General features: G+C 57.3%; 1 protein-coding gene across 2 annotated transcripts in view; it reads left to right on the top strand.

Annotated features, from left to right (window-relative positions):
* The window catches only part of LOC122364535 (serine/arginine repetitive matrix protein 2-like), a 33,197-nt gene extending 8,242 nt beyond the window's left edge, over positions 1–24,955 (top strand). The window contains exons 3-14 of one of the 2 annotated variants that reach the window (XM_043334994.1): positions 3,232–3,310; positions 9,391–9,511; positions 9,901–10,052; positions 10,549–10,614; positions 10,869–11,121; positions 12,567–12,790; positions 13,073–16,914; positions 17,151–17,331; positions 17,669–17,856; positions 18,422–18,537; positions 20,532–23,526; positions 24,223–24,955. In XM_043334994.1, the coding sequence (XP_043190929.1) occupies positions 3,232–3,310; positions 9,391–9,511; positions 9,901–10,052; positions 10,549–10,614; positions 10,869–11,121; positions 12,567–12,790; positions 13,073–16,914; positions 17,151–17,331; positions 17,669–17,856; positions 18,422–18,537; positions 20,532–23,526; positions 24,223–24,298 (8,293 nt within the window). In that variant the 3' untranslated portion in view covers positions 24,299–24,955. Of the gene's footprint in view, positions 1–3,231; positions 3,311–9,390; positions 9,512–9,900; positions 10,053–10,548; positions 10,615–10,868; positions 11,122–12,566; positions 12,791–13,072; positions 16,915–17,150; positions 17,332–17,668; positions 17,857–18,421; positions 18,538–20,531; positions 23,527–24,182 lie in introns of both variants that reach the window. The other variant, XM_043334995.1, reaches the window with a different exon arrangement.
* Positions 24,956–25,341: the final 386 nt, after the last annotated feature.

Below are 25,341 nucleotides of genomic sequence, written 5' to 3'. Positions count from 1 at the left end.
GCACGGCACAGACAACTTGTCACGACGTCTGTCACTCCCCTCTCCGTCTCCGACCTGTGGTCCGTGACGGCAGGTTATCACCCCTCCATCAGTACGGCGGCCTCCGCTGCTGGCCCACCCGTTACCCCTGCTCAGGACCGCCACAGCTCGTGCACCAGATTTCCATCGGCGCACGTGGTCGGCCGGCCGGCCGGGTCGCCTCATTTCGCCTCATTTCGCCGTCATTTGGCTCAAAGACCGGGTGTGCTGCTCAGATCATACAGTAGAGGTGGCAAAAGATGAAAATTTTGGGAACCAGACTCGAACCAGACCCGACTGGACATTTCTGGAACCAGTCGGACCCGGTCTAAGTTTGAATCGGAACCATTTGGACCCGTTCCCAAAAAGTCAATTAATACAAATTACTTGTAGGTATCATTAGGTGCATAATGTAAAACAGCCTTTTCCCACTGAGAATACTCATGAGCTACTGTGTGTAAAGAAACATTCACTTCATTCACTTCATATTTTGCAATAATGTGTAGTGTGCAAGATGTATAGTTTATGATAATTGGTAGGACCCAGTTGGACCCGTCAGAAAATTTCCAGGAACCGGTCTGGACCCATATGGGTCCAGACTGGTTCTTTGGACCGGGTCCTCGGGTCCACATTTTGCCATCTCTATCATACAGCCTCACGTGAAATCGAGCTTTCCAATTGACGAACGGTAGGACGTATCGCTTATCTACCACAGCTGCCTTATCGGCAAATGACAGTTCAGTCCTTTCCCGACACTCGACAGCGTCCATGTGTCCATTTTGCATAATTTCGACACCCGGTGTCCGTCCTCGGGGCAGGGAGTCGCTGTCTGGACATCGCCTCCGACCTGTTCAGTGTTCAAGAAACGTCGGCAGGTCCTCCTAGCCGCTGTTTCTCGCCTACTCCGACCCTACTAGCTCCTCCCTGTTCTGTTAGTACGCGAGTTAAACGTATTCACGGCAATAGCTGTTCCGTCAGAGTTTCCGTTTATGGCCCATTCCAGGTATAGTGTCAGCTCCGTCAGAGCCATGTTTCCGGCGTGCTCTGAGCAGAGGCGGGTCACGGGGGCCGTCCGGCCTGGCGCTCGGCCAGCCGTTCTGTGTGCGTGGCACGCGCCCCGCAGCGCGGAAGTAGCGCTCCCATTGATCAATCTGCAGGAGGACAGGTGTGCAGGCGGTCCGGCCCAGGCGCCGCCGTCGCCACCGCCTCGGGACATGGGTGGGGACGGCTGGGATGTCGACAACAGTCGCTATCGTCGTCACCATCTTTAGCGACTCGGAGGAGGCAAACAGAGAGCAGGCGGAACACAAGTAATTGATGACGAGCGGCTGTTGATTGCTGATGCTCGAGAGTTATTTATGTGGTAGCGGTCTCAACTATTTTCGAAAAGGGATGTTAACATGTTTTTCCAGTGAAAATGGAAACGGTCATACATATACCTATTGGGTTTAAACTGATTCAGCCATTCGTTTCCGGAATAAGATTCCCCTAAATTCCGTTGTCAATGGTATCTTGTTCTCCAATAGCAAGAGCTATCGATTTCTCAAACGAATAAGCACTAACCTTTCGTAGTAGCATCCGCTGACCATTTCTCAGCCACTCAGACGTTCTCTGGTGGCCGTCACGGCCCGAGTGTCGCCACGGTTGTGGATCTGAGAACCTCTCACAGACTAAATACCGTATCAAGTAGCCCATCGTGCCGTTCTGTAAGGAGCCAGGTTGATAAAATGGACTGGATCCGTCTTCAAATGTTGTTTCTTCTGGCATTGGAAAAGAGCCGCTTTGTGTCGTGGGAGTTCACACGTCACCATGATCATATATCAGCCCGATGGCCAACCGAAGTTGGCAAGGCATTCAAATCGCGTTTTTGTCACAGCTATGACTTATCCTGCCTCACTATGTGTTTTGGCATGATTCTGATTGACATTTTTTCATTACTCCTTTTCTCAAATAAGTCCAGATATCGTTGCCAGATATCGTTGCGAAGATCCTTCGAAGCCGAGCGGTAGTCCGGTTTATGCCGTTGGCACAACCTCCAGTTCCGTTGAAACGATTTCATTCGGTTTCCATCCCCGTAATGTCAGGGGCAATCCCGTTCATACTGTCAGCGACGGTATGGCTATCTCGGCGAGATGTTCAGGCGCGCGGCTGGCTTCCACTCTGACGCCCACTTGGCGACAGGACGTTCAGCGTCACCGGGATGATCCTCAGACGGATCCGACCGGCCATCGGTCTTCGGGCTCTGAGTCAGCGGGCAGGAGTGGACCGGGTCCACCGAGCCGTGAGTCAGAGTCGGGGCACGGCCGCCGCTCTCCCGTCTGACTCGATGTCTGTTCTCGTCACGGTCACGGCCCATGTAGTGCCGTCGGCGTGTCCAGAGCTGTCGGCGGCCGGACTGCCTCTGGAACTTCTGACTCGGTCTGTATCTGAGGGCTGTGGCCCGGTTTGTGGTTGAAGGCTGTGACTTGGTCCGTCGCTGGGGGGCCGTGGCCGTGGCCGCCGTCCAGCACAGGGTCGGGTCAGTCTGGACGCCCCCCCCCCCCCCCGGCGGCGGTGGTCAGATGCCCCGCGGCGGGGCCGGGTCGAGCGGGGGCAATCGATACGCAGTGGCGCCGCACCGTCTGTCGGTCGGGGCCCGAGCCGGCGGCGACTGGGAAGAGTGATACGGACACATGGGAGCGGGAGCAAAGGTCATCGTACGGTGGGAGGGGCGAGAGGGAAATTGGACGTCACAGCGACCACAGCTTGTGAGGATTCGCGCCGTGAGCTGTCTGCCGTATTGGTTATTTAGCCTTGGCCGTATCGCTCGCCACGCGCTCGGCTCGCACTTGCCTGAAAGGTAGACTGTGCCACCGCGCACCGCTGCTGTGCGGGTGGCCTAACCGCCGCTCCCGGCCGGCCCTATGACTCACAGCGCGTCGAAGGTGGATGGTTATTCCATCGGTTCTAATTCTGTCGATCGTTTATTTTCATGTGATCACACATGTTCTCTGCAAATATTAATTTTGAATCAGTCACCGTCAGAGGTTCATTGACGTATTGATAAATGCGTAACCATGTCGTCGAGGCGTTGCGTCCATTCATCGAATGCGTGACTGTTGACTAACGATGATGTATATGCACTCTATCGCAGCCATGCCGTGCGCGCTAGTGAATGCTGCAGACATGCAAATCGACCACTATGCCATTAACACGTCGTGGTCTTCTTTTCAGGTTTGATATAGTGAAGAAGCTGGGCCAGGGCACTTATGGAAAAGTACAACTGGCTATCAACAAGGAAACAGGCCAAGAGGTAAGGCACGGGATGTGTTTTATCTGCACTCTGCTGGTATACTACATCGAGGCATGGTTATACGAATGTCTCCATTCAGACTTCAGTGCTGAGTTTCTCCGACCGTAAGATCCGGCGGAAGTAAATGAGATCCCTGAGTTCAAAGCCGACGTCGGAGCTGGTTTCCTCCGGGACCGTACCAAACGACTCAGGGGACTCCCGCGTCACTGGCCCGAATGGGCTCTGTGTCCGGCTCGATTGAGTCGTCCGGTTCGAGCCAGAGCTGTCCGCGGCCAGTCTGCGGGTCTCAGAACGGAAGACACGTCGGTCGCTGCTGCCGCGCCGGACTCTGGAGGCGTTTCCATGGCTGTGAAGCTCCGACGCTTGCACGACCCTCCACGACGCAGTAGCTCTGAGCGGCGCCACATGGGTCTGCCAATAGTAATACGCCCGTCTCTCATCGTCGATGCAGCCCCTTACTGCCACCTACACCCCCTTTCTCATTGTCAATACAGGCACTATAAACTATTCGCTATCGCCAGTTTGCAGTCCTCTCCTGCCGCCAATCTCCTCCCCTTTCCCCCTTCTCGTCGGCCGTCACGGGGTCACCGACTGCAGAGCACATCTGGCGTCTCCAAATTGGCCGATCGGCCGGCCGCCGACCGGCTGGGAACAATCGCCGCGGACCGGATAGAGCCGTTCGCCGGCGGCGCGGAGCGGGCGCGCGGCCGCAGCCGATTATTTTGGCATGCGGCGCGTTTGTTGTTGGAGGAGGCGCTATAAATAGTGCTCGTCTCGGCGGGAGGAATGTCTGGCAGTGTGTGTCGCCCGAGTGGCGCCGGTCGGGCACACCTGGCGGTGCGCAGTGGCTCTTCATGGTCACCGATCGCCTGCCACGGTTCCTCCGATCTCACCTGCTTTATTGATCCTTCCTAAGTCGCGATCCCACTGACCCCACCTGCCTCGCTGAATCGCTGTCCGAAAAAAAAAATCATCGGGTACTGCATTGCCGTACTGCATCTACGCTACAAACTAGTCGGGTATACGATATAGACATTTTATGTGAGCTTGCTCCATACAATCGTGCAGTTTTCTCGCCAGGAACCTGGCCCTCCTTTACCAGTCAGCCTCCTGTGACCTGCCAATTTGAGAGCCGTTTGAACTGTTGCGCCGGTTTCAGGCCCGTTGGTCGTGTGTTCTCGGTCTCGGCTTCAGCTGCAGTTCAGTCCGATGACAAACGGCCGAGAAGGCAGCGCTCGTTAGGCTGTCGACGGATCACATAATGGGCGCGGCCGGCACGGCGATGGGGTCCGATAACGCCAGTCGGCACCTATTGGGCGGAGCCGACCGAGCCGCCTGCCAAACCCCATGGCAGTCGACCCTGTCACATCCGGGCGCGTGGCCAAGGTCGCCGCGATCCGAAATACGGGGACATCGCATAGCACGTATTGAGAATTGCAGTGGCATAGGTTATGGTAGGCTTCGGGTATGAACTCTTTGGCTAAGTTGACGTTAATGGGTTCGATGTAACTCCATTGGATATGCCACATCTCGAGTATCGGTTATATTTGCGTGGATGTGATTGAAGTAACTCCCTGCCATATACCATGGTCGTTGCGTGTGAACAGTGCAATGAAATTATATGTCTCGATATCACACCCTGACCCGTGACTGTGCTGGTGCCAATCTGGGCTATGGTTGGAGCTGACCTTCTTACATTATTGACGGCTGTTTCGGTTGGCGTGTATTCAAGTGAATTTCTATAGGTATCATTAGTTTTGCTGTAGCAGTCAACCATATAGCCAATCGGTATTCGATATCAAGCATCTGTTCTAACGCCTATCGTCACTCGGGAGCAGGTTGGAGCTCCTCCCGCACAGGACAGGAGCACTCCGCTTGATCTGCAGCCAGCGGAGGAGAAGGACCCGCCCGCCTATCGTATCCTCCACGCCCGTCGGAGCTCCGTCTCTCGTCTCCGCGACAGCTGACCGGAGATCAGCTGACTGACCTGGCCGCCGCGCCGGCTGCCCAATCGATTCGCCTCGCCTCGGCCGGCCCGGTCACCGCAGCGAACCATGGGCAGAGTGTGGTCAAAGCTGGGACAGCGGTCAGGGCGGCCGAACGCCGTCCGAAGTCAGGACACTGAGAAGGATAAGTGTAAAACACAGTCCATCGAACAGAGACAGGGTTTGGCAGCTTTGGACGACCTTCAGTCGGGCAGTGACTGAGCCGTTTGACCTCGGCGGACCTGGCTGGGACCGTGAGATGGGCCGGGCCCCGGCGTCTCGGTGACCGCGGGGGGCGTCAGCTGTCGCAGTGGCTCTCCAGGGCTGCCAGCACTCCCTGCGTCACAGCCCAGCTGCTCGGCCGGTCAGCCAACTGAGGACTGTACTGAGAGGTGGACACGGGACTGCCACTTGAGCAAGGGGGACAGCCGGGATGGCCGAGTGGCACATAAGTGGTTGAACAGTGAACACCCACTGGTCGGCAGGAAGAGCGGCTAGAACGAAGTGAAACGGCGTGTGGCGTATGATTCGGGATAATGCAGGTTATCAGCCAGGCTCCGTTTCTCGTCAGAAGCTCCAGTTGTTACGCCAGTTGTAGGTATTGGAGCCGTCACAGTGGGATATCCGTAATCCGCATGATTGTTCCGCACGGCGCGAGTCCGGTTGTTCTCTTGTTGCATGAGTGACTGAGCTGTAAGCGGACAGGCGGCTAAAACGCTCAGCCAGACTCATCAAAAATTACCATCGGTTAATGTAACTAAAGCCTGTGCTGACGCACTCCGCTACGTCCTGGATAGAATCCTGGAATTATGCCATCGAGTCGGGTTTCTGTTGCTGACCTATACAGTTTGATCAGCGGTATTTCCTGACCAGTTGGCCAACGCATAGCTAAGCGTCATATCGGGTAACCATTTTCACTTTTATCTGGATATACACCCCGGGAAGGCATCCGGCTGCGTCCGCGAGCTGACGTGGCTTCGATGCTCTAATCCTTTGGTGCTCGAGTGATAAACGTTTTCATACCAAGGATTTCTGAGCTGAGATCTGTGTGTGGTATGAGTTTCAGCTGAGTAGCTCGGCAAACTCAGTGAATTTCTTGCGGCAGATTCGGAGTCACCATCAGTTCCTCGCAACCGCTGCTATTGGTGCCTCTAAATAATGTGATTTTATCGTGATTTCTTCTTATTTACTTTGGTGAGATTCCAGTTATGCTACCAATCGTTTCTGTCATTCTGTCCCTGGCTGAAGAATGATGCTTCGGGAACTGCTCGGGGTCGCTCTCCTCGGGTTGTACCCTCTGGCGCTGGAGGCCTCCTCTATCAGAAACACCGTGCCAGCAGCGTGGAAGTCCTCGTCCCAAGTATACTACCGGACCAGGTCCTCGTCTCAGTTATACCGGACCGGTTCATAGGCCCCCGTCTAGGTGGCACCAACTGACGTTGGAGGTCTCTGCGCTCCGGCTTGTGTATCCCCCCGGAGCGTCGCTGGAGGGCTACTGTCAGTAGAATTGGGCTAGCCACGAAGATCTCTTCAGCTGATCCATTTCAGCGCTGGAGGGCTCGGTATTGTGCCGAACCACTGCTAGACCATAGCCCTCAGCTGCACAGGACCAGTGCTGAACTATTTATCCCTCAGCTGCCCAGTTCCTTGGCTGAAGATCTGACGCTCAGCGGCACTGGACCGATGTCCATATCCGTCAGTGGCATCTTCCATCGCTGGAGGTCTCCCTCTCAGCTGCTCAGAACCAGTGCTGGACCATATTATCTCTCAGCGACACTTCCATCGCTGGAGGTCTCCGTTTCAGCTGCCCTGGGCCAGTGCTGAACCATCCATCGCTGGGGGTCCCCGTCTCAGTGACCCCGGACCACTGCTGGACCATATCCCTCAGTGACACGCTGGAGGTCCCGTCTCGGCCGGACCGGAAGCGGGCGGCCAGGTGGGCGGGCTGGTGGCGGCGGCGACGACCGGCCCAGCTCGCCGCCGGCTATTTCGAGCGCCGGTGCACGCCTTGGCCCGGCGCCCGGCCGCCGGACCGTACCGATAGTGGTCGCCGGCAGGGCGCCGGCCGGCACCGATAGTGGCCGGCATGAGGGCACGAGGGCCATGGTGTGTCAAAAGTGGAAATAGCCGGTGCGCCGTCTGGCAACCCGGCAGCCCGCCGCCATAGGGAAATTCATGCTTTTTGTCGCTTTTTCGCTCCTTATGAGTCACTTGATCTAATTAGAGCTTAACTAGGAACGAGGCGGGTCACTTGGACGTATTCGGGAGCCGAATACGGTGTTTTGGAGCCAATGCATGGGAAACCCTACCCGCCCAATGCGAGTTTTTAAGAGTCTGCATGCCCAAATTAACGTTGAGCGCGGCCGTTTTCGGTCGGTTTTCCGCGACCTTGTGGCGAAATCGCCTTATTTATTCAACCAGGGTGGGCTAATTCGCTTAACTAGGAATGAGGCGTTGAAGAGAATTATTCAAGGAATAGAGCTGCGCAAAAATATTTTTTGTATTGTTAAAACTGTATCCGCCCTCGAACGATAATTATTGTTGACCCATCAGAAACACATCGCCTGGAATGCGTGTGGACTTGGCTGGATCTTATATTAGCGAGTATCTGCTAATGCAGTTTCTTGGCTTACACAGTACGCACACAAGCATACATACTTCCTGCCCTTAGTTATTCCTCACTTGAATGAAAATTTTGCTATAATAACTATTCCAAGCAGTTAACAGGTTTTAGTGCAGTGCCAAGTCGGAATCGTTCAGCGCCGCCAGTCTCCCAGGCGGCGCGTAGCGGCCGCCGCCGGCCGCCGCGCCGCCGCTCTGGCAGGGTGTTTGACTTCATATCTCTGTTGCTAGAAAAGTTGTGGACCGATTTACTTGATTCTTGCATGAAAAGATTCGCCATTCAATTCTTAGCAGATAACGAAAATTTGACGTCAATTGCACGATCCGCTGCCCATATTGTGGTACTGCCATCTATTGACAAGGCTGGCGAACTAAGGCCGGGCGGCTATTTCCACTTTTGACACACCATGGCCACGGCACTGCTGCCATGCTGCTTGGGGACAAATTTTACGGAGTCATTGAGGAGACGAGACACGGGTAGTGACAAAGGTAGTGGCAGCAGAAAGCGCTAAGGACCTTGTCCTGAGGTAGTTGGGGAGACGTGATCACTAGGTACCGATAGTTGACGGCTGCGGGGAAGCCGCTGTTCGTTCAGTTAGCCGAAATGACCCGCGGGTCGTCGGAACGACCGCTGACGCACCCTCGGCTAATGAAGCTGATGACTAATGTCACCTGTCGCGTCATGCTAGAACTTTGATCAAACACGGGTCCTAGTAACCGCAGAGATTTCAGGACTGTAGGCATCGATGGTTGAACACATTTGTTGCTACCTACTTAGTCATTGTTTTGTTTGAGATAGTTGCTGAACATCTTGGCTTTTGCATCCGAGAAAGGAATTTCGCTTATGCAACACCACTCACATTTTCTCGAAATGAATGCGATGCCACTTTTCATTCTGACGCCGGAAGCTTAAATTATGCTTGCGCCAGATTAAACTGGCCAGCGTTCAAAAATGTTATTGCCCACTTAAGTTGTTAAAAGGACCTGTCATGGTAAAATGACGCGGTGACTTTAATAACATCACGTGCTACTGCTATCCGCACATTCTCAAATTGTCAAACCGTGTTCACGATAGTGCACCAGACTGTTCCTGGGTCCGTACAATGAACAGCAGGTCCATAAATGCACCGAATACGGATGCACTGTGCGACATGCTACCGTGTTCGGTCGCCAGAGCTGGGTGGTCGCGGGTCATCAACATGCACCCAGGTGCTGATCAGTGACCAGTACCACTGATCCTGCTCCGAGAAATATCGGGGCTACCGGCGTATAAAGTGATGACTTCATACTTGTGGTACCTATGCCAGAAATGAAACTTGACCTTAGCAGTGTACGAAGAAAATCTTAGCAACTGCGACACGACGTAATCGAACCAGTAATTGTGATGTGCTCAATCGGTGCAAGCCAAGCATTGCGGCTTCTCCCATTGGTTTTTACCTGGCCCGGTGAGACATATGACCTCTCTACCGCCAGGTGGCCATCAAAACGATCAAGAAGGCGAAGATCGAGACCGAACAGGACCTGGTGCGGATCCGTCGAGAGATCCAGATCATGTCCTCAGTCACGCACCCGCACATCATCCACATATTCGAGGGTGAGTCCCGAGCGGCAGGAGAGATTGGCGGGCGGCACGAATTGGGCCAGTTAGACGGTACCTGAGTGATGGGCGGTCAGTATTCGAAATGACAGCCGTGTTAGGCCATGCGGAATGCGGAAATGGCCATGCGGAAACGCTGGTTTGCTTTCTTTAGGACGCTTATATTTTGCACGCGAATAAATTTTATGTTCGTGTGTCAATTGTGCCTGATGGTCCAGAAATATAGATACTTTGGTAATTAAATTATACTTTTAAACGCACATACCTATGTTGCGTAACATATCATACAGGTAGGTCGTGCCATGCATGTGTAATGTTGTGTATTTGTATGTCACCGTATATGGCCAGCGGTCACCGATTGTCCCGTATGTTCCGCCATCCGTCAGTGTTTGAGAACCGCGAGAAGATGGTTCTGGTGATGGAGTACGCCGCCGGCGGTGAATTGTACGACTACCTCAGCGAGCGCAAGGTGCTCAGTGAAAACGAGGCGCGCCGCGTCTTCAGACAGGTGGCCACCGCCTGCTTCTACTGCCATAAGGTAACACAGAGCGCAGATTGGTGGTGTTGTATTATCCGATACTCTACCGGTACCGTGCAACAGTTGAGAAGGGCGCCGAGCCTTGGGTCGAGCCTAGATAACAAGTGTCCGTCGGATGCTTGTTATTGAACTCACTAGACGGTCCATTAAGCGTGTTTGCATATTTGACCACCTTTTTGCATATTTGACATCCCTTTTGTCGCCAAGCTGGGTGAGCCAGAATTCAGAATGAGCAACGCTATGGTTTATAATCTCAGGCTGCATCATACCACTTGTACCGCACTTTGTTTGCCATTCAGACAGAATAAATAGGTGATTAACAAAATATACTCATTCTCATGTTGATAAATCGGGTCATAAAGGCGCCAGGCCTGTCTGAATGCCCGTCTGGTGCCCTCTGACCTTGGTTACGACTCCTTACTTGACTGTGTGCAATAAATCTGTGGTCTTCGTCCCATTTGGACACAGCGTAATAACCGCTCCCGTTCTTCCTCAGCACAAAATCTGTCACCGGGACCTGAAACTGGAAAACATCCTGCTCGACGAGTACGGCAACGCCAAGGTGAGCTTCCCAGCAAGACTCGCCTGTTTTAAAATGACTGCCTAATCAGTAATCTCTATGAGCATAATGGAAGGGACAAAGAAGTTCCTCATTTGTTACGCTCGCTCATTTCCATGAAATACTTTGTTGAGGCCTGAGGGTTTTAAAATCGTTGCGGTCTGGCACGGACTTTGTTCTTAAAATTCAACCTCTCGATTTACACCTCTAACACACCATTCCCACCCCGCTCACGCACACCGCCCTATCTCCGGCAGATCGCCGACTTCGGCCTGAGTAACGTGTTCGACGAGCGGCGCCAGCTGGCCACCTTCTGCGGCTCGCCGCTGTACGCCTCTCCAGAGATCGTGCGCGGCACGCCCTACGTGGGCCCAGAGGTGGACTGCTGGTCCCTCGGCGTCCTCCTCTACACGCTCGTCTACGGAGCCATGCCCTTTGACGGATCCAACTTCAAGAAACTGGTCAAACAGATCACCACTGGGGACTACTATGAGCCAAAGAAGCGGTCGCGTAAGTAGGATGGAGTGTGATACACATTTAGGCTGTGTTGAGGTGGAAGACACCCGCGCCCCGGGCAGAGGGGGGGGGGGGCGAAACGGCCCCCCTGTCCTTTTCGGTCGATATCTCCTAAACGGCTGGAGATATCGCCACCAAACTTTCAGGACCCCCTCCGAGCATCAATTTCCCACATTGTGACCAAAAATTTTTTCCAGAGGCTATGATAGGTTGGCCACAAATGACGTCAGAATGACGTCATGTTCTGTCATTTTCGACCGAAAAAGACCTTCGCGAGAAGACCTGTCAGGCCTACAGCTTTGAAGATGCAGAAAAATGATCAAGATATAAAAGGTGTAGAATTGACAGGGCTACAAAACTGCTATCTCGGATTTTTGAACTTTTTGAGTTTTGACCCCAAAAATCAAAAAAGCATTTTTTTATATATTAGCCAAAAACTCCATTAAGTTTTTTGAGTTTCGAAAAAAACGGAATATATGTGATAGTGCCTACCGTCTTCTATCTACATACCAAATTTCAGGTCGATACCTCGTTTTTGGCCAAGTTATAGCGAAAAAAACTGTTCAAAAATGATGACGTCAAATTTTTTAACTCAATTTTTGGCAATTCTAGGCCTCGTAGAGTAAAACAAAGACCATCATCAGACTCCCCGTGACGAGCTGCATCGAATCGATACCCATTTTATGCAAAAATATCAATTTTGAAATTTGACCTTTTTTGACCTGACCTTGACCTGACCTTCACCAAAACGTGACCTAGGCTGGCCCCAAAGGCTATCTAACCCACATAATCGCATTTGTCATGTAAAATGGACCATAAAACATGTATCACACGACACTTTCATATTGGGACCCCCGGTGACCTGACCTCGCTGTGACCTGACCTGGTATCAGTGACCTCAGATAGCAAAGAATGTGTTTGACGAACAATGTACCATCGATGGGTTTCAATAAATTACCAATTTACTCGATTTCACAACACATTTCTTGAAATGCCTGTGAACGGTGAAAATCTGACCTTTGACCTGATCTGTGACGTCATCGGTTTGACCTAGGTCAATGAAATTTGGTCACAAGGTAGTTCCCGGGTGGGGCTATCGAACGCCGTTTGAATTTTGAAAATCGGCCGGTAAATTTCCGAGATCTTAGGGGGGGGGGCGAAACGGCCCCCCCCCCCCCTACGGGCGGTAGGGTCCACCGATAGCCCTACGGGGCGCAGGTTAATAATGGACGCTATATTACGAACATCTGTTTTGCCGTCGTGTTCTTGATTGGCATACGTTTTCAAGATCGATAAACCGAATGACATTTGTGATTAACTGTACCGCTGCCTGTCTGTTCCGCTGCCCGCATTGCCTTCGCCCATGGGCCTTGTGTCTCAAACTCCATCCCCGCTCCGTCCCACTCTCTGACCTGACCTACCCCGCTCCCGGCCGACAGCGGCCTCTGAGCTGATCGGAGGCCTGCTGACCGTGAACGCCGAGCGTCGCACCACGATCGAGAACATCTGCAGCCACTGGTGGGTGAACAAGGGCAGTGAGTCGTGCTGTCTGCGCGTGGCCGAGGAGCTGGCCAGTCGGACGCCGGTGCGGCTGGACCTGCTGCTCTCGCTGGCGCCGCAGAGTCGTGACAAGGAGCACATGCTGACGCCTGGCGACGAGGAGGTGGGTTAGGAAGAGCGGAGTCGTCAGTGACATGATATGTTGTGATCAGGTGGTATCCGATATCGCGGGTACAAAACTGAGCTGTCTGCGGCTGTTTTCACAGTCTGATGCGTTTGAGAAATCGTTGTCGATTTTCAGACTGACTGGTCTTCACTATCGGTTGTATTTGTCGGACGTTTATATGACTTAACACCAAAAATTATCTGTTTCGTTCTGATTGCTAAAAGCTTCTGAGGCAGTGCGTCAATGCCAGTTCGCTGACCGCGTGTTTGTATTCTCCAGATGGCTGAGCCGCCTCCGACGCGCACTCCCAGCCGGACGCCGTCCAAGGGCTCTCGGACGGACGCGGACGTGTTCGCGGCGTCCCGCTCTCGCTCCCTGGGCAGTCTGATGGAGGTGGAACCGGCCGGCGCGCAGGCCATGAGCCCGCCGCGGCCGCCACCGCCCGCCGAGCCGGCTGCCAAGCGCGCCATCGATGAGGACGGATACGCGGAGCCGGCGACCACCAAGAAAAAGGACGCCGACCGCGAGGAGCGGCGGGCAAGGAAGAAGGACGGGGAGAGGACGCTCAAGAGGAAGAAGAAGCGGGCGGAGTCGGCGGCGCGGGAGACGCCTGCCCCTGAGGAGCCGGCGCCCGCTCCCCCGGCAACTGCCGAGCGGGAGAGCCGAGTGCCGGCGGTCGATGATAGAGTGATGGAGTCGGCGGCGGTGACCAAGCCGGCGGCGCGAGGACTGACCCCAGAATCGGCCCGCGGCGGTGCAGCAGCGCCAGGTGCCTCCCCGACCAGGAGTCGATCACCAGCCGCGGACAGGCGCAAGTCGCCCTCCACGGGGAAAGCTGCTACTAAGGGTCGGTCCCCGGCGCTGTCTCCTGAGCCACCGGCGGCAGCGGCATCCCCGGCAGCGCCACGGTCCCTTGCGGCCACACCGGCTGCGCCACGGTCCCCCGCTGCTACTCCAGCCGCGCCCCGATCACCAGTGGCCACACCAGCGCCTCGCTCACCAGCGGTCACTCCGGCAGCACCCCGGTCACCGGCGGTCACTCCGGTAGCACCCCGGTCACCAGCGCTGACCCCCAAAGCGGCCCGGTCACCCGAGCCGTCACCCAAACCTCAGCTCGCACCTCCTGTCTCCGAACCTCATCACCCCGCATCACCATCGCTATCACCATCTCATCCCACGGCGGCGGCGGCCCCCAAGGTACCAGCGGCGGCGGCTTCCCTCAGTCCGGCCTCTGCTCGGTCCCCGGAGCCGGAGCCCCGGCAGCCCCGGAGTCCAAAACTCGCAAGGCCTCCGGACCGGCCGGCGGTAGCGGTGTCAAGGTCACCGGAGCCCACTCCGCCGCCTGTCCGGCCCCCGGAGGAGCCGAAATCAGCGCCTGCTCGGTCAACGGTGCCGCCGCCGGCCACCGTACCGGCACCTTCGCCGGCGCCCGCGTCAGCTCCATCCCCAGCTCCTGCGCCGCAAGTCGCTGCGTCGCCAGCTGTAGCGACGGCCAAGCCCGCCACCACCAGTAAGGAGTCAGCTCCGAGCTTGGCAACGGAGCCAGTATCAGCAGCGGTAACAACGGCAACGTCAACAACACCAGCACCAGCAACGACAACGTCAACGGCGGCAACGACAGCAGCAGCGACCACGACGACACCGGCTGCGACCGCGACTGCCGGAGCGAAACCAGCCCCGACGCCTGTGTCGCCGCCTCCCGAAGTGCTCGTACAAAAAGCATCCGGCGAGTCGGTAGTGGCGGTCGCTGAGAAGGAAGAGGCAGCAGCGGCGCCGGCTGATGACGCGTCCTCGACCGATGTCCAGATGCTGGACGCGCCTCAGGAGGAGCTGGAGGCTCACCGCGAGTCCGGAGACAGCGGCAGCAGCAAAGCATCTCAGAATGGCGACGGCGTCGGACGGCGCAACTCCAAGATCTACAAGGCAGCCGCCATGTGGGACAGTATGATCGCGCCGCCGGAGCCGACCAAGACGCTCGAGCGGCCCAAGAAGGTCATCAGGGACTCGCTGAAGCTGGAGCCCAAGCCCAAGCCGGAGCCCAAGCCGGAGGAGAAAAAGAAGCCGGTGCTGGGCCTCTTCAGCGGCATCAAGGTGATGGATGCCAAGAAGGCTTTTGAGTCGAAGCCAAAGGAAGTGCTGAAGCCTGTGCCTCTGAGGAAGAAGGGTACACAGGCGAAAAGTGTGATATTGCAAGATGCGGGTGGTCCGATTCCTCTGAAGGATATGACGGGACGTGTGTATTCGTCAAAAAGTTCGGGTCCGGTGCTGAAAGAGCCTGTAGGTAAGACGAAGAAAACAAAAACGAAAGAGAATGGTGTTTCATCTGGGAAAACTGAGTCAAAGGAAAGTAGTGAAAAGTCCCAAGAGAACGAAAAGGAATCTGAAACGAAGGATAAATCGTTAGAAAAGAAGGATAACTCTCCGGAGAAAAAGGCGAAGTCTCCAGTGAAAAACAAGGAAAAGGCGGATGAAGAGACTGCGAGTCCTGACAAACCTGCCGAAAGTGTGCCGTCAGCATCTGACGCAAAGACCGCTTCTCCTGCGACTCCAGTGAAGAAGGTGGTCAAAAAGAAGAAGAAGGAGCGTCCAGCCTCAGTGCCGTGTACGAGCAGCAGTGAGCTGACGGCGTGCCCGGCGCCCCAGCCGTGTCCAGAGCCCCACAGCGCCTCCACGGCCACCGCTCAGGTAGCCGCTCAGATCGACGAGATGGTCACCGCCATCCGAGAGGTCGGCGAGGCCATCTCACAGGAGGAGAACGAAATCAAGAAGAACGAGCAGGACATCGCCAAGAAGGTGACCGATTCTGCGGCTGACCAGAGGCAGGGAGAGTCACAAAGGCCGAGGGTTTCGTCCGAAAGTGAGAAGCGATTACCGGAACCATCGGCGGCTTTGGCTAAACAGGCACAGCCGACCGTAGCTAGGAATAATACGATTCTGACTAGCTCACCGGAAACCAGACATCTTAGCACTGCAACGCAAGAAACTCCGGTAGAGCAAAAGGCACCCGAACGTAGAACATCGGAGGTTAGTAGTGTAAAGCAACAGCCAGCCAAGGCCGAGGTCACTGAAACGTCTAGGCAGTCAGCAGCCGACGCGCGACAGGAGACCACTACTAAACAGCGTCCGTTGAGCCCGGAGCAGGTACCTGGACCGCAGCCCTCGCCGAAACCCAAGCCAGACAAGCCTCGACTCGTTATTCCTGAGCGGGGAGCTGCGGCTGGGTCGGAGCCGTCCCCTGCCGCCGGCCCGCAGACGGCGCCGGCGGGACCCGCGCGGCCGGCCCCTCTGACTCCGCGCCAGAGCGAGTCGCAGGACACACTCAGCAAGATCTTCCGGCACGCCGAGACCAAAGACTCTCTGGGTACCGAGAACCGGTTCATCCGCGACGTGGCGGCGCGGCGGCGCTCGGACGCCGACCAGCGCACCAAGTACGCCACGCTGCCGGCCAAAAAGAAGTCGGAGCTGCGCGTGGTGCTAGGCCAGGAGCCGCGGCCGGCCGAGGGCGCCGCCCCGGCCACCGCCCCGCCCGGCCGGCGGCCGTCCGACGTGCGCTCCGAGCTGGAGGCGCCCGTCAACTCCCCGTCCAGCACACAGCGCACCGAGGTGACGTTCCCCGTGGCGGCTCCGGATCGGGCGCACAGCCTGCCGCCGCAGCAGCGCGCCGCCAGCCGCGAACACATCATCCGCATCTGCATGGACGGCGGCGAGCAGCCGGCACCGGCGGCGGCGGGTCGCGCGCCCGCCGAGTCGCCGGCGCCGCGGCCGGCGCCCGTGCGGCACGCCCCCTCCGCGCAGTCGCTGCCGGAGCGGGCGCGGCCGCCCAGTGACGAGGAGATGCGGCAGGCGGTGCTGCGCTCTCTGCCGCGCGCCCGCTCCCAGCTCTCCTCGCCGGCGACGGTGGGCGTCTCCTCGCCGCCGCCCTCAGGAGTCACCTCTCCACCGCCGCCACCCTCCGAGCCGATCCGCAAGTCGCGCCGCGAGTTCATCATTCCGATCGCGCTGGAGGGCGGCGGCACGGTGACGCCGCCGGTGCGCGCGGCCTCGGAGGAGGCGGAGCGCGCCCAGGGCGGTGGTCTGTTCCGCTCGCAGCGGCTCTCCGGCTCCGGACAGCGGCGCATGGGGTGAGTCGAGCCGACAGACGCCTGGAATGCTTACTTGGCGTCTTAGCAGCCGCAAACGATGACTTTCCTGAACTTAGTTGAAACGTGACGATGAACTAGCTCATTTTTAGTATATACTCGTGTCCTTTTTCGGTCTCTATTTTGTTGTTCTGCTTATGCTGTTTTTATTGTTACTGTATTTGTACGTGTCATAATGTCTGCCTGTGCATCTGACAGGCATTCCGTCTCGCCCGCAGCCTGGCGCCGCGTCCTCGCTCCGGTCTGGAGCGCTCGGAGAGTTTCAGCTCGGCTGGCGAGGATGAGGAGGAGGACGAGGATCAGTTCGAGATCCTCACCGCCGAGTCGCTCTTCACCACTCTGCTGGACCGCGTGCGGAACCTGACCCGGCGCGTCAGCACAGAGGACTCCCCGCTCAAGGTGGGACGGCGCGAACAACTGGCCTTGGCGGGATTCGATTCATATGCCGAAAACAGTGGCGACTACTGTTTTACGCCAATTGCTATCGTCCAACGACGTCAGTGTAACATCTTGAAGCAAGTTCTTTTTCAGGCGTCTGAGCAGGGTACGATTTGTCCTTATCAGCATAGAAAGAGAAGACAAGGGTGCCATGGACGATAAAAACTCACCTGTTAACTTTTGGGCTTTTGGTCCCTGCTCTAGCTTACTAGTGTCAAGCCTCATCCTATACAGTAGTTGGTTACATTTTGCGTGTTGAGTCACATTTGACATTATAATCCTCCCACGCCACCTGCAGCGGACGATGATGCTGGCGAACCAGCCGCCCGGCTCGGCGCAGCAGTACCAGCAGCAGCAGCAGCAGCAGCAGCAGCAGCAGCAGCCGGGCGGTATGTGGGGGATGCCCAGTCCGATGCGGTCGCTGTTCGACCAGCCGCTGGGCTTCCCACACACCTCGCTCTTCGATCAGCCGCCCGCCTTCTCCAGGTTAGTGGAGAGCAGAGAGGGGAGGGAAGTGGGAGGCTGGGGTATAACTGAGGAATTCTGGGATATGACTGCCAAGTAGCGAGCTGTTTGTTACGGCTGTGCTTTATTCATTTGAAGTGATCGTGCGTTATCTTGTCGGTTGAACTTGAAATGTTTTGGACGGCTGTTACGTGTGTGATCTGAAGTAACGACAACTTGAACGCCTCTAAACACATGTCTGTTTTCTCTCATGCGGCTAGTTTTCGTTCCTACCAGTGCGTCCAGTAAGTACATATGTCGTCACGCCAGGATAGGACATTTTCGGAACCTAATCCATCATAACTTAAATTTCGTACTTATGTGGGCAGTTCTTAGTCGAAAGAAGGGATTACATTTCAAATGCGGGAATAAAAACGAAATGATCAACTTATAATAACGGAATGTGGTAGTGGAAGTATTGTTACATGTGAAAGTATCCATTACTCCGACAAGGCCCGACTTTATCCACCTCTCTGTGCGATGAACCGTGCATTTGTCCGCCTCGTTTTACCTGAACTCCGCTGACCTGCCTTTGTGGCGTTCCCAGGCAGTCATCTAGCGGCTCACAGGGAGACGGTTCGGCCCAGTCGGGTCAGCAGTCCGGCCAGCCGTCCTGGCGGCGCACCAAGTCCCGCGAGGACGCCTTCTCCACCCTCCCCAAAAGTCAGTGGTCGCACCGACGGTGCTGCCACCTTCCGGCGGCGGCCGACACTAGCAATGGCATGCCGTGCCCGTGTGTCTTGGACTCTTGCGTCATGTAGAATTGTGCGCATCCCACACTGTATACGCTCACACAAACACATGCTGTGAGTGTTCGATGTCTGGCAGTAGATGACATTTACAGCGTGCGCTGCACAGTGCATATGTCTGAGTTTGAGGGGTCAACTCGATGAACTTGACATTATCGGGTGTAAAGACAAAAAGGAGTTATCTGATTGCATGGTTGAAAGATATGCCGTAAGCACCGTTCCGTGCTTCTATCCTCAGGATACAGAAATCCTTCTCCTCCACGCCGCAACCCGCTTCCGGGCTGGACAGGCAACTTTATCCCATGCGGGCCGCTCCCTTGGAGCGGTACCGCTGCTCCTGAGGGAGCGCACCCCGTAGCCGGGTGCATTGAGTGCCTTGGGGCTGGGTGGCCTGTCCTCTGGACGGGCTCAGCCCCGGCGACTCACTAGGGTGCCTGCCCAGACCAATGTCTCCCCCTATATCCTATCATCCTCCCGGCTCTGAAATGGTCTAATTGGACCGAAAGTGCCTAACCCAACAAAACAAATATGCTGTAAGCTGTAGTAGATTCTGTAGTAATATGCCGTGCTTTAAGTTATGCATTGGTACGAAGCAAGACATGCTCGATTATGTTAGACATCTATCAGCATGACACCGCTGGATATTTCGCTAAGCTCGCACACAATATTACCTGACTTTTGCAAGTTGCATGAGAAGGCCGCCACGATACGCACGATTCAGCCTACACAGTGTGCAGCTACTGTTAGTGTTGTACCTCTATTTAATCCACAAGCACAAGTGCACCGAACACCATTCTCCCTCCGCATGTAAGCTGCTCTCCGGTCAGGCTCTGTGACGTGTCACCGACCAGTGACACCAGTTGCGCGTGCTGTTGCAGTGCGCCGGCGGCGGGTGCGCGTCTGGTGTCCCCAGGACAGTCAGTAGCGTTTGTACGTGTCAACTAACCCGCCCGGCTTGACGCGTGTTCCGGCCGCCGGTCTGAGCCCACGTGTGGTTTCCGGCCAGCTTGAGAAACGTTTAAAGTGTGGATTTTCGTTCTGGGCCCTTCGTATAGCCCACCTCCCAATTATATCGCAAATCCACATGGTCCTGTCGCCTGCAGGCTGGTCGGAAGCCAGACTGGGCTCGGCTGACCGTTGGCCGGGGCGCCTATGGTAGTGTGCCGAGTGCCGTGTACTAACCGCCTGTCTGTCCGCCCCTCCCTGCTGCCATTGCCGACTCCCAGGACGCGGCGACCTCTTCTGGAGCGCCTCGTTCGGCGGCCAGTGGTGAGGGAATGGCCGCGGGCCTGGCTTCTGCGGAAAGCTGACAGGTATTTTGGCTGGTACTTGTTTTTGTTTCAGTAATTATAAAACGATTTTATCTGTGAAATTCACCATAAACTAGGCATTTTGCAAGCATAATTACGTGTTCTACTAGAGACGATCACTACTCTTAACTTTTCGCGGTTTTATTTTATGGTTATTTATTTATTTATTTTTAAACATCCTAGTTTTTCCTACATGTTCCCGTGAATCCAGTGAAATGAAAACTGGGTGGCAGCTTTCGATATACGATTATCGACATCGTTTCTTTCCTGAGATGGGAGCAGTCGCACGCTCGGAACTCGTGAGGCCATCTAACGTAATAATGATTGCCTATTCACAAAATTAGTTGGTACCTTAACCTAGTGTGACCTTAACTTATAAACTTAATAATTTCCGCTGGAAAAGCGAAATTGAGTTCGTTCTTGTAAATGTTTTATCACAGCTTTTCTTTTTCTTGAAAGGTGACTTGAGTCAATTTTCATCTGAAGGGTCCTGCTGACTCTCGTGCACCAGAGGCACACTGACGGATGCTCCTAGTATCACGGCTACCATTGGCCGCCACCCCTGATCTCTGACCCGCGGTATGGGGTGCGTCGGCAGATTTCCGGCGGCGCGGCCAGTGTTTCGAGACGGACGACGATCCGGCCAGCTACACGCGCAGCCTGCCGCGGCGCTACACGGCGCGGGCGCCCTCCAAGGACCTGCCCATCATCGACGACGACGAGCCGGCGGATCAGCCGCGGCCCGGCCCGCAGCCGTTCGTCCGCCCGCAGCAGCAGCAGCCACAGCAGCAGCCGCAGGCGCCGTCCCCGTCCCCCATGTCACCGGAGCCGCAGCTGGCCAGGCCGCGCAAGTTCCTGGCCTACAAGAAGTCGTCGACGGCGGACTCGCCGCTGGGCGGACCGGATCCCGGCTCCAGCGCCGAGCGGGCCGGGTCGGCGCGCGACTTCATCAGTCGGTTCCTGCGCCAGGACCCGGCGCTGAGTCGGGCGGCACCGGCACCGGCGCCCGCCGCGCCGCCGGAGCCGGCTCCTGCCCAGGCGCCGGCCTATCGGGTCTACACCCGCACCTCGAGCCGGGAGTATCCTCCGGCCGAACAGACGGCGGCCGCGGCGGGGGCGGGGGCGGCCGCGGAGCCGCCCAAGGTGGCGTGGCGGCCGCGCAGTCTGCACAGCTCGTTCCGGCCGCCGGGGGAAGCTAACGGGCGGGATGGCGGGCGATCAGCAGCAGGCCAGCAGCAGGAGCCGGCGGCCGGGCCAGCGCGCCGCCGCTCCCTGATCGACGCTCCCTCCGGTGGTAGTGACGACGAGCAGGAGACGCCGCAGCGGCCGGCCGCACGACCGCGCACCACGGCCGACGACGTGCGCCGCTCGCTGGGCCGCGCGCTCAGTCTCCGGCTGGGGGACGGCCGCCGTGAGACCGTCGCTGCGCCACGGGCACGCAGCCAGAGCCGTGGCGGGAGCCGGTCACCGGAGCGGTCGGTGGGCGCTGGCGCCACCCTGGAACCTCCAAACGGCGAGGACAGCGACCGCACGCCGGTGCCCAGCCCGGAGACTCGCCGGCTGGCCGACCGGTCCTGGCGCACGGCCAGGGGCGACGCGGCTCGACCCGCCAGCGCCGGATACTACGCCGACTCGGGTGAGGACCGGTACTCGCGGCCCCGCGAGCCGTTCAGTCCGCGGTCCGAGTACCGGTCTCAGTACCTCTCCGGCCCACCGGAGGACTACCGCTCCAGCTCGCGGCCCCGCAGTCCACTGGAGGATTACCGCTCCAGTCCGCGGCCCCGCAGTCCGCGGGAGGACCTGAGACTCAGTGTGGACCCGTACGGCCGTGACCGGAGCGGAGAGTACCGCCCGGCCGCCAGCCCGGGGACACTCAGTCCCACGGAGAGTCTGTACACACCGGACACGTACCGCTTCAGTACGCCATTCACACGCAGCTCCGAGCGCAGCGTGCAGAACGTGCTCAAAGACATCAGGCAGAAGCGGGAGAGCCTGGTGTCGCCGCCGCCGGTGCCTGAAGCAGAGCCTGAGGTGGAGGCGGAGCTGGGCGGTATAGTCGGCTCGCCGACCCCGAACCCTGCGGTAGCCGAGGAGTCGGAAGAGACGTGGCAGGATGCACAGGGCACGGCTGCGGCTGCCGACCCGCGACCGGCTCCTGATGTTCCTAAGAAGGCAGACAAGCCGTTAGAGAGGAGCGTCTTTGACGAGCTATCGCGGAAGACGGCAAAACTGCTCAGCCGCGGTAAGGACGATGAGGCGAAGACCGGGGGCGGCGAGAAGCGGCCGGATGCGGATGAAACCAAAGAGAAGAAGTCTTCTCTCACTCAGAAGCTAAGTCGGATACCAAGCCTTATCCGGCGAGTCGGAAGTCGCTCAGAGGTGAAGGCGGAGGATGAGAACAGCGCAGACAAGCGGCGGGACGGTGCTACGCAGCCCAGTAGCGGGATCGAAAACCAGCCGCCGACTCCCATCAACCCGGACCTGCTACGTGACGCGTTCGAGCGGTACCCGGACTCTGAGAAGGCGCCGCCGGCCAGCGCGCCCGTGGCCCGGCCTGGCTCTCCGCGGCAGTCGCTCGGTGAGCAGGAGGATCGTCACGGCGGGGTGCGCTCGGCCGCCAACCGACTGCAGCAGGCCGAGCCTGAGCCGCGGTCGGACCGACACCGGTCCGCCGCCGCCGCGCCGGCCGTGGTGGTCAACGACGAGCCTCCTGTGCAGAACGGTCCCGTGTCGAACGGAGCCGCCGAGCAGACGCCGAACGGTCGCCCGGAGAACGGCGGCGATCCGGAGCGTCGGTGGCGGCGGCACGGCCGGCGACCCAGCGCCGACACCGACCCGGCCTCGGAGAACACCGACACCTCGGAGCTCAACACCGTCGACGACGAGGAGGACTCGGTCAGCGACAGAATCCTGCGGAAAAGCTACTTCTCCCGCTTCAACGACCGGCGACGGGACCGCTCGGCCAGCCGGGAGATGCTCAGTCTCATCTATGACGAGCCGTCGACGGAGCCGCGCCGCGCCGGCCGCTCGAGCTCGCTGCGCTCAGGTGAGCCGCGGATGCGTTCGCACAGCCGTGACCCGTCCGAGGCGGCGGACGGCGGCGGCTGGATCAGCAGCACCCTGCCGCGCCGCCGAAAACTGGGTAGCGCCGGCTGCGTGCCGCCCGCCGACGAGCCCGACCCCAGCGACTCACGCGAGGCGCTCTCCTCGAGTAACGTCAGCCTGCGCTCGTCGCGCGAGTCTCTGCCGTCCGACTCGGCCGAGCCGCGGCCGTCCCGACTCTCCAGTATCGAGGAGGGCCGCCGTCGACCGGCCCTGGACTCCCCCGAGCCGCGCCGGACCGGCCGCGGCGCCGGCGACGCGCCCTACTTCCGCGCGTCGGCGGCGACGCCGTCGAGCAACGCCGAGTACTACCGTCGTCACACGGCCGCGCTGGGGCCGGCCATCGCCTCCTCGTCTCGGCTCAGCTCGATCGGCGACCAGCTGAAGCGCGACCTCGACTCGGTCACCAGCAACATCGAGAGTCTGAAGGAGGCGCGCAAATCGCGCTCGGCCGGCGCCGCCAGTCAGCCGCAGCTGCGCAGATATTCGAGGCAAGTGCCACCGCCGCCGGCCGCAGACCGGGGCGGCCTCTCCTGGCTGGACTTTCTGGTCGATCCGGGAGCCGCCCTCGGGTTACTTTTCTAATTACATTGTATCGCTTGCTTACATTGTACCCGTTTCGCAGAATGGATGTTTTAACGTTAAATAATTGAAGGTTGTTGAGAAGTATGTGATGCTTAACATTCTTTTAATTTCCATTCGATTTTTTTCCCGCGCCGGTGTCTGCCTGTTGTGTTTAGTCCGTGAAGTGCATGATTATGCAGCTGTTCGAATGTTTGTCGCTACATACCTGACATACCCAGTTGATATACGCAGTGGTATATTAGTAGTTGTCTCCCTTCATACGAGAAAAATGGTTGCTCTGAAGATGCTCATCATATCAGTTCCCGCTTATGATTTCCCTTTAGATTTCTTTATAAAACCCACACATTTTAGTTTTTTTACACATTCAGAACATTCATTGTCGGTCTGCACGTGTGAATGTGTCCTCTGTCCCGTTCGACTGAAGCTCGTGCCTGCAACACTCGTGTGTATGTCCTCTGTCCAGTTTTAGTGATGCTCGTGCCTGCAGTAGCGTCGGCCGGGTCTCGCCACTGAGCGGCCGCTCCGTCTTACCCGTGCGCTGTGTGTCTGCCTGGCTCCGCAGGGCCGACCTCCGCTGACCGGCGCTGTACTGTGTTGCCCAGATACGGCTCGGGCGGTGGCGGCGTCGGCGGCGGCGGCATCTCATCGTTCAGCTCCTCGTCGTGGCGCCGCCTGTGAGTCCAGCGCTCCTCAGCGCCTGTTAGTCTGGCGACTGAGTCCTGCGCTCCTCAGCGCCTGTTAGTTCGGCGACTGAGTCCGGCGCCCAGCGCCCGCTGTCTGTGAGTCCGGGCGACTGAGTCCGGTGCCGCCTGCGAGTCCGGGCGACAGTGTCCGGCAGGGCGCTCGGCGCCTGTGTTCGGTGCCGCCTTCGGGCGCCTGAGCTCGGCGCTCGCCGCCGCACGTTCATGTGATACCCTCGGCCAAAGTGGGAGTTGACGCTCAGAATCACACCGATATTGGTGTAGGGTCGCGCGGCCGCGCGGATCCCGCGGCGCGTGGATTCCTGAGCGCAGATCAGACCGTGCCATTTGTCGGCATGGTTTGGGCAGATGTCGGACTGAATCTGGGCACCGGGGCGGTGGGAGTGTCTCTGTGATGTGCGTGGTGCCGGGTCCCGACGGCGGACAGGGCGGCCGACAATCATAACGGCTGCGTCTCCGCCCAGCGCGCACCGACACATTTTTATACGTGTGTTGATATACCTGTGTGAAATATCGCTATTACCCGTTGTTTTGCAATAAAACTTGTTCTGGTTATGACCAAAGCGGTGTTATGGCGTGTGCTGCTGATGCGAGGTATGACTGATTATGTGAAATAAATTATTTAACATATCAACTGGCGTTTCCTGATTTGCCCTCGTAACAGCGTCTGCGGTCATTAGCAACTGAACGTCCTGAAACAAAACTTCGTAGCTCGTGCTTTGTTGATGTGGAAAGTTGATCCAAAGGAATAAGGAAACCGATAAATTTTACAAATACATCGATAATGAGATATGTTATGCAGAGAAGATATATGTATTATATCTGCAAAACCAGCTAATAGATTGTCTCATTCAATATCGCAAGACTAGTTAGCCATCCATACGCCCTCGCACACTCGTCGCAACCTGCACAGCACAACCAATGACAAAATAACGACTACAATATGTAAAAAATAGCAAACACAACTACCTCAACTGTCGATTCGCCTAACGAGGCCGCTGCCCCCAGCTCACAGCCAGT

Source organism: Amphibalanus amphitrite, unplaced genomic scaffold (genome assembly GCF_019059575.1).
Source record: "Amphibalanus amphitrite isolate SeventyFive unplaced genomic scaffold, NRLGWU_Aamphi_draft 000681F_arrow, whole genome shotgun sequence".
In the NCBI taxonomy this organism is placed as follows: domain Eukaryota; kingdom Metazoa; phylum Arthropoda; class Thecostraca; order Balanomorpha; family Balanidae; genus Amphibalanus; species Amphibalanus amphitrite.
Note: the sequence above shows the minus strand (reverse complement) of the source record. Positions and strands in the feature narration are given on the sequence as shown.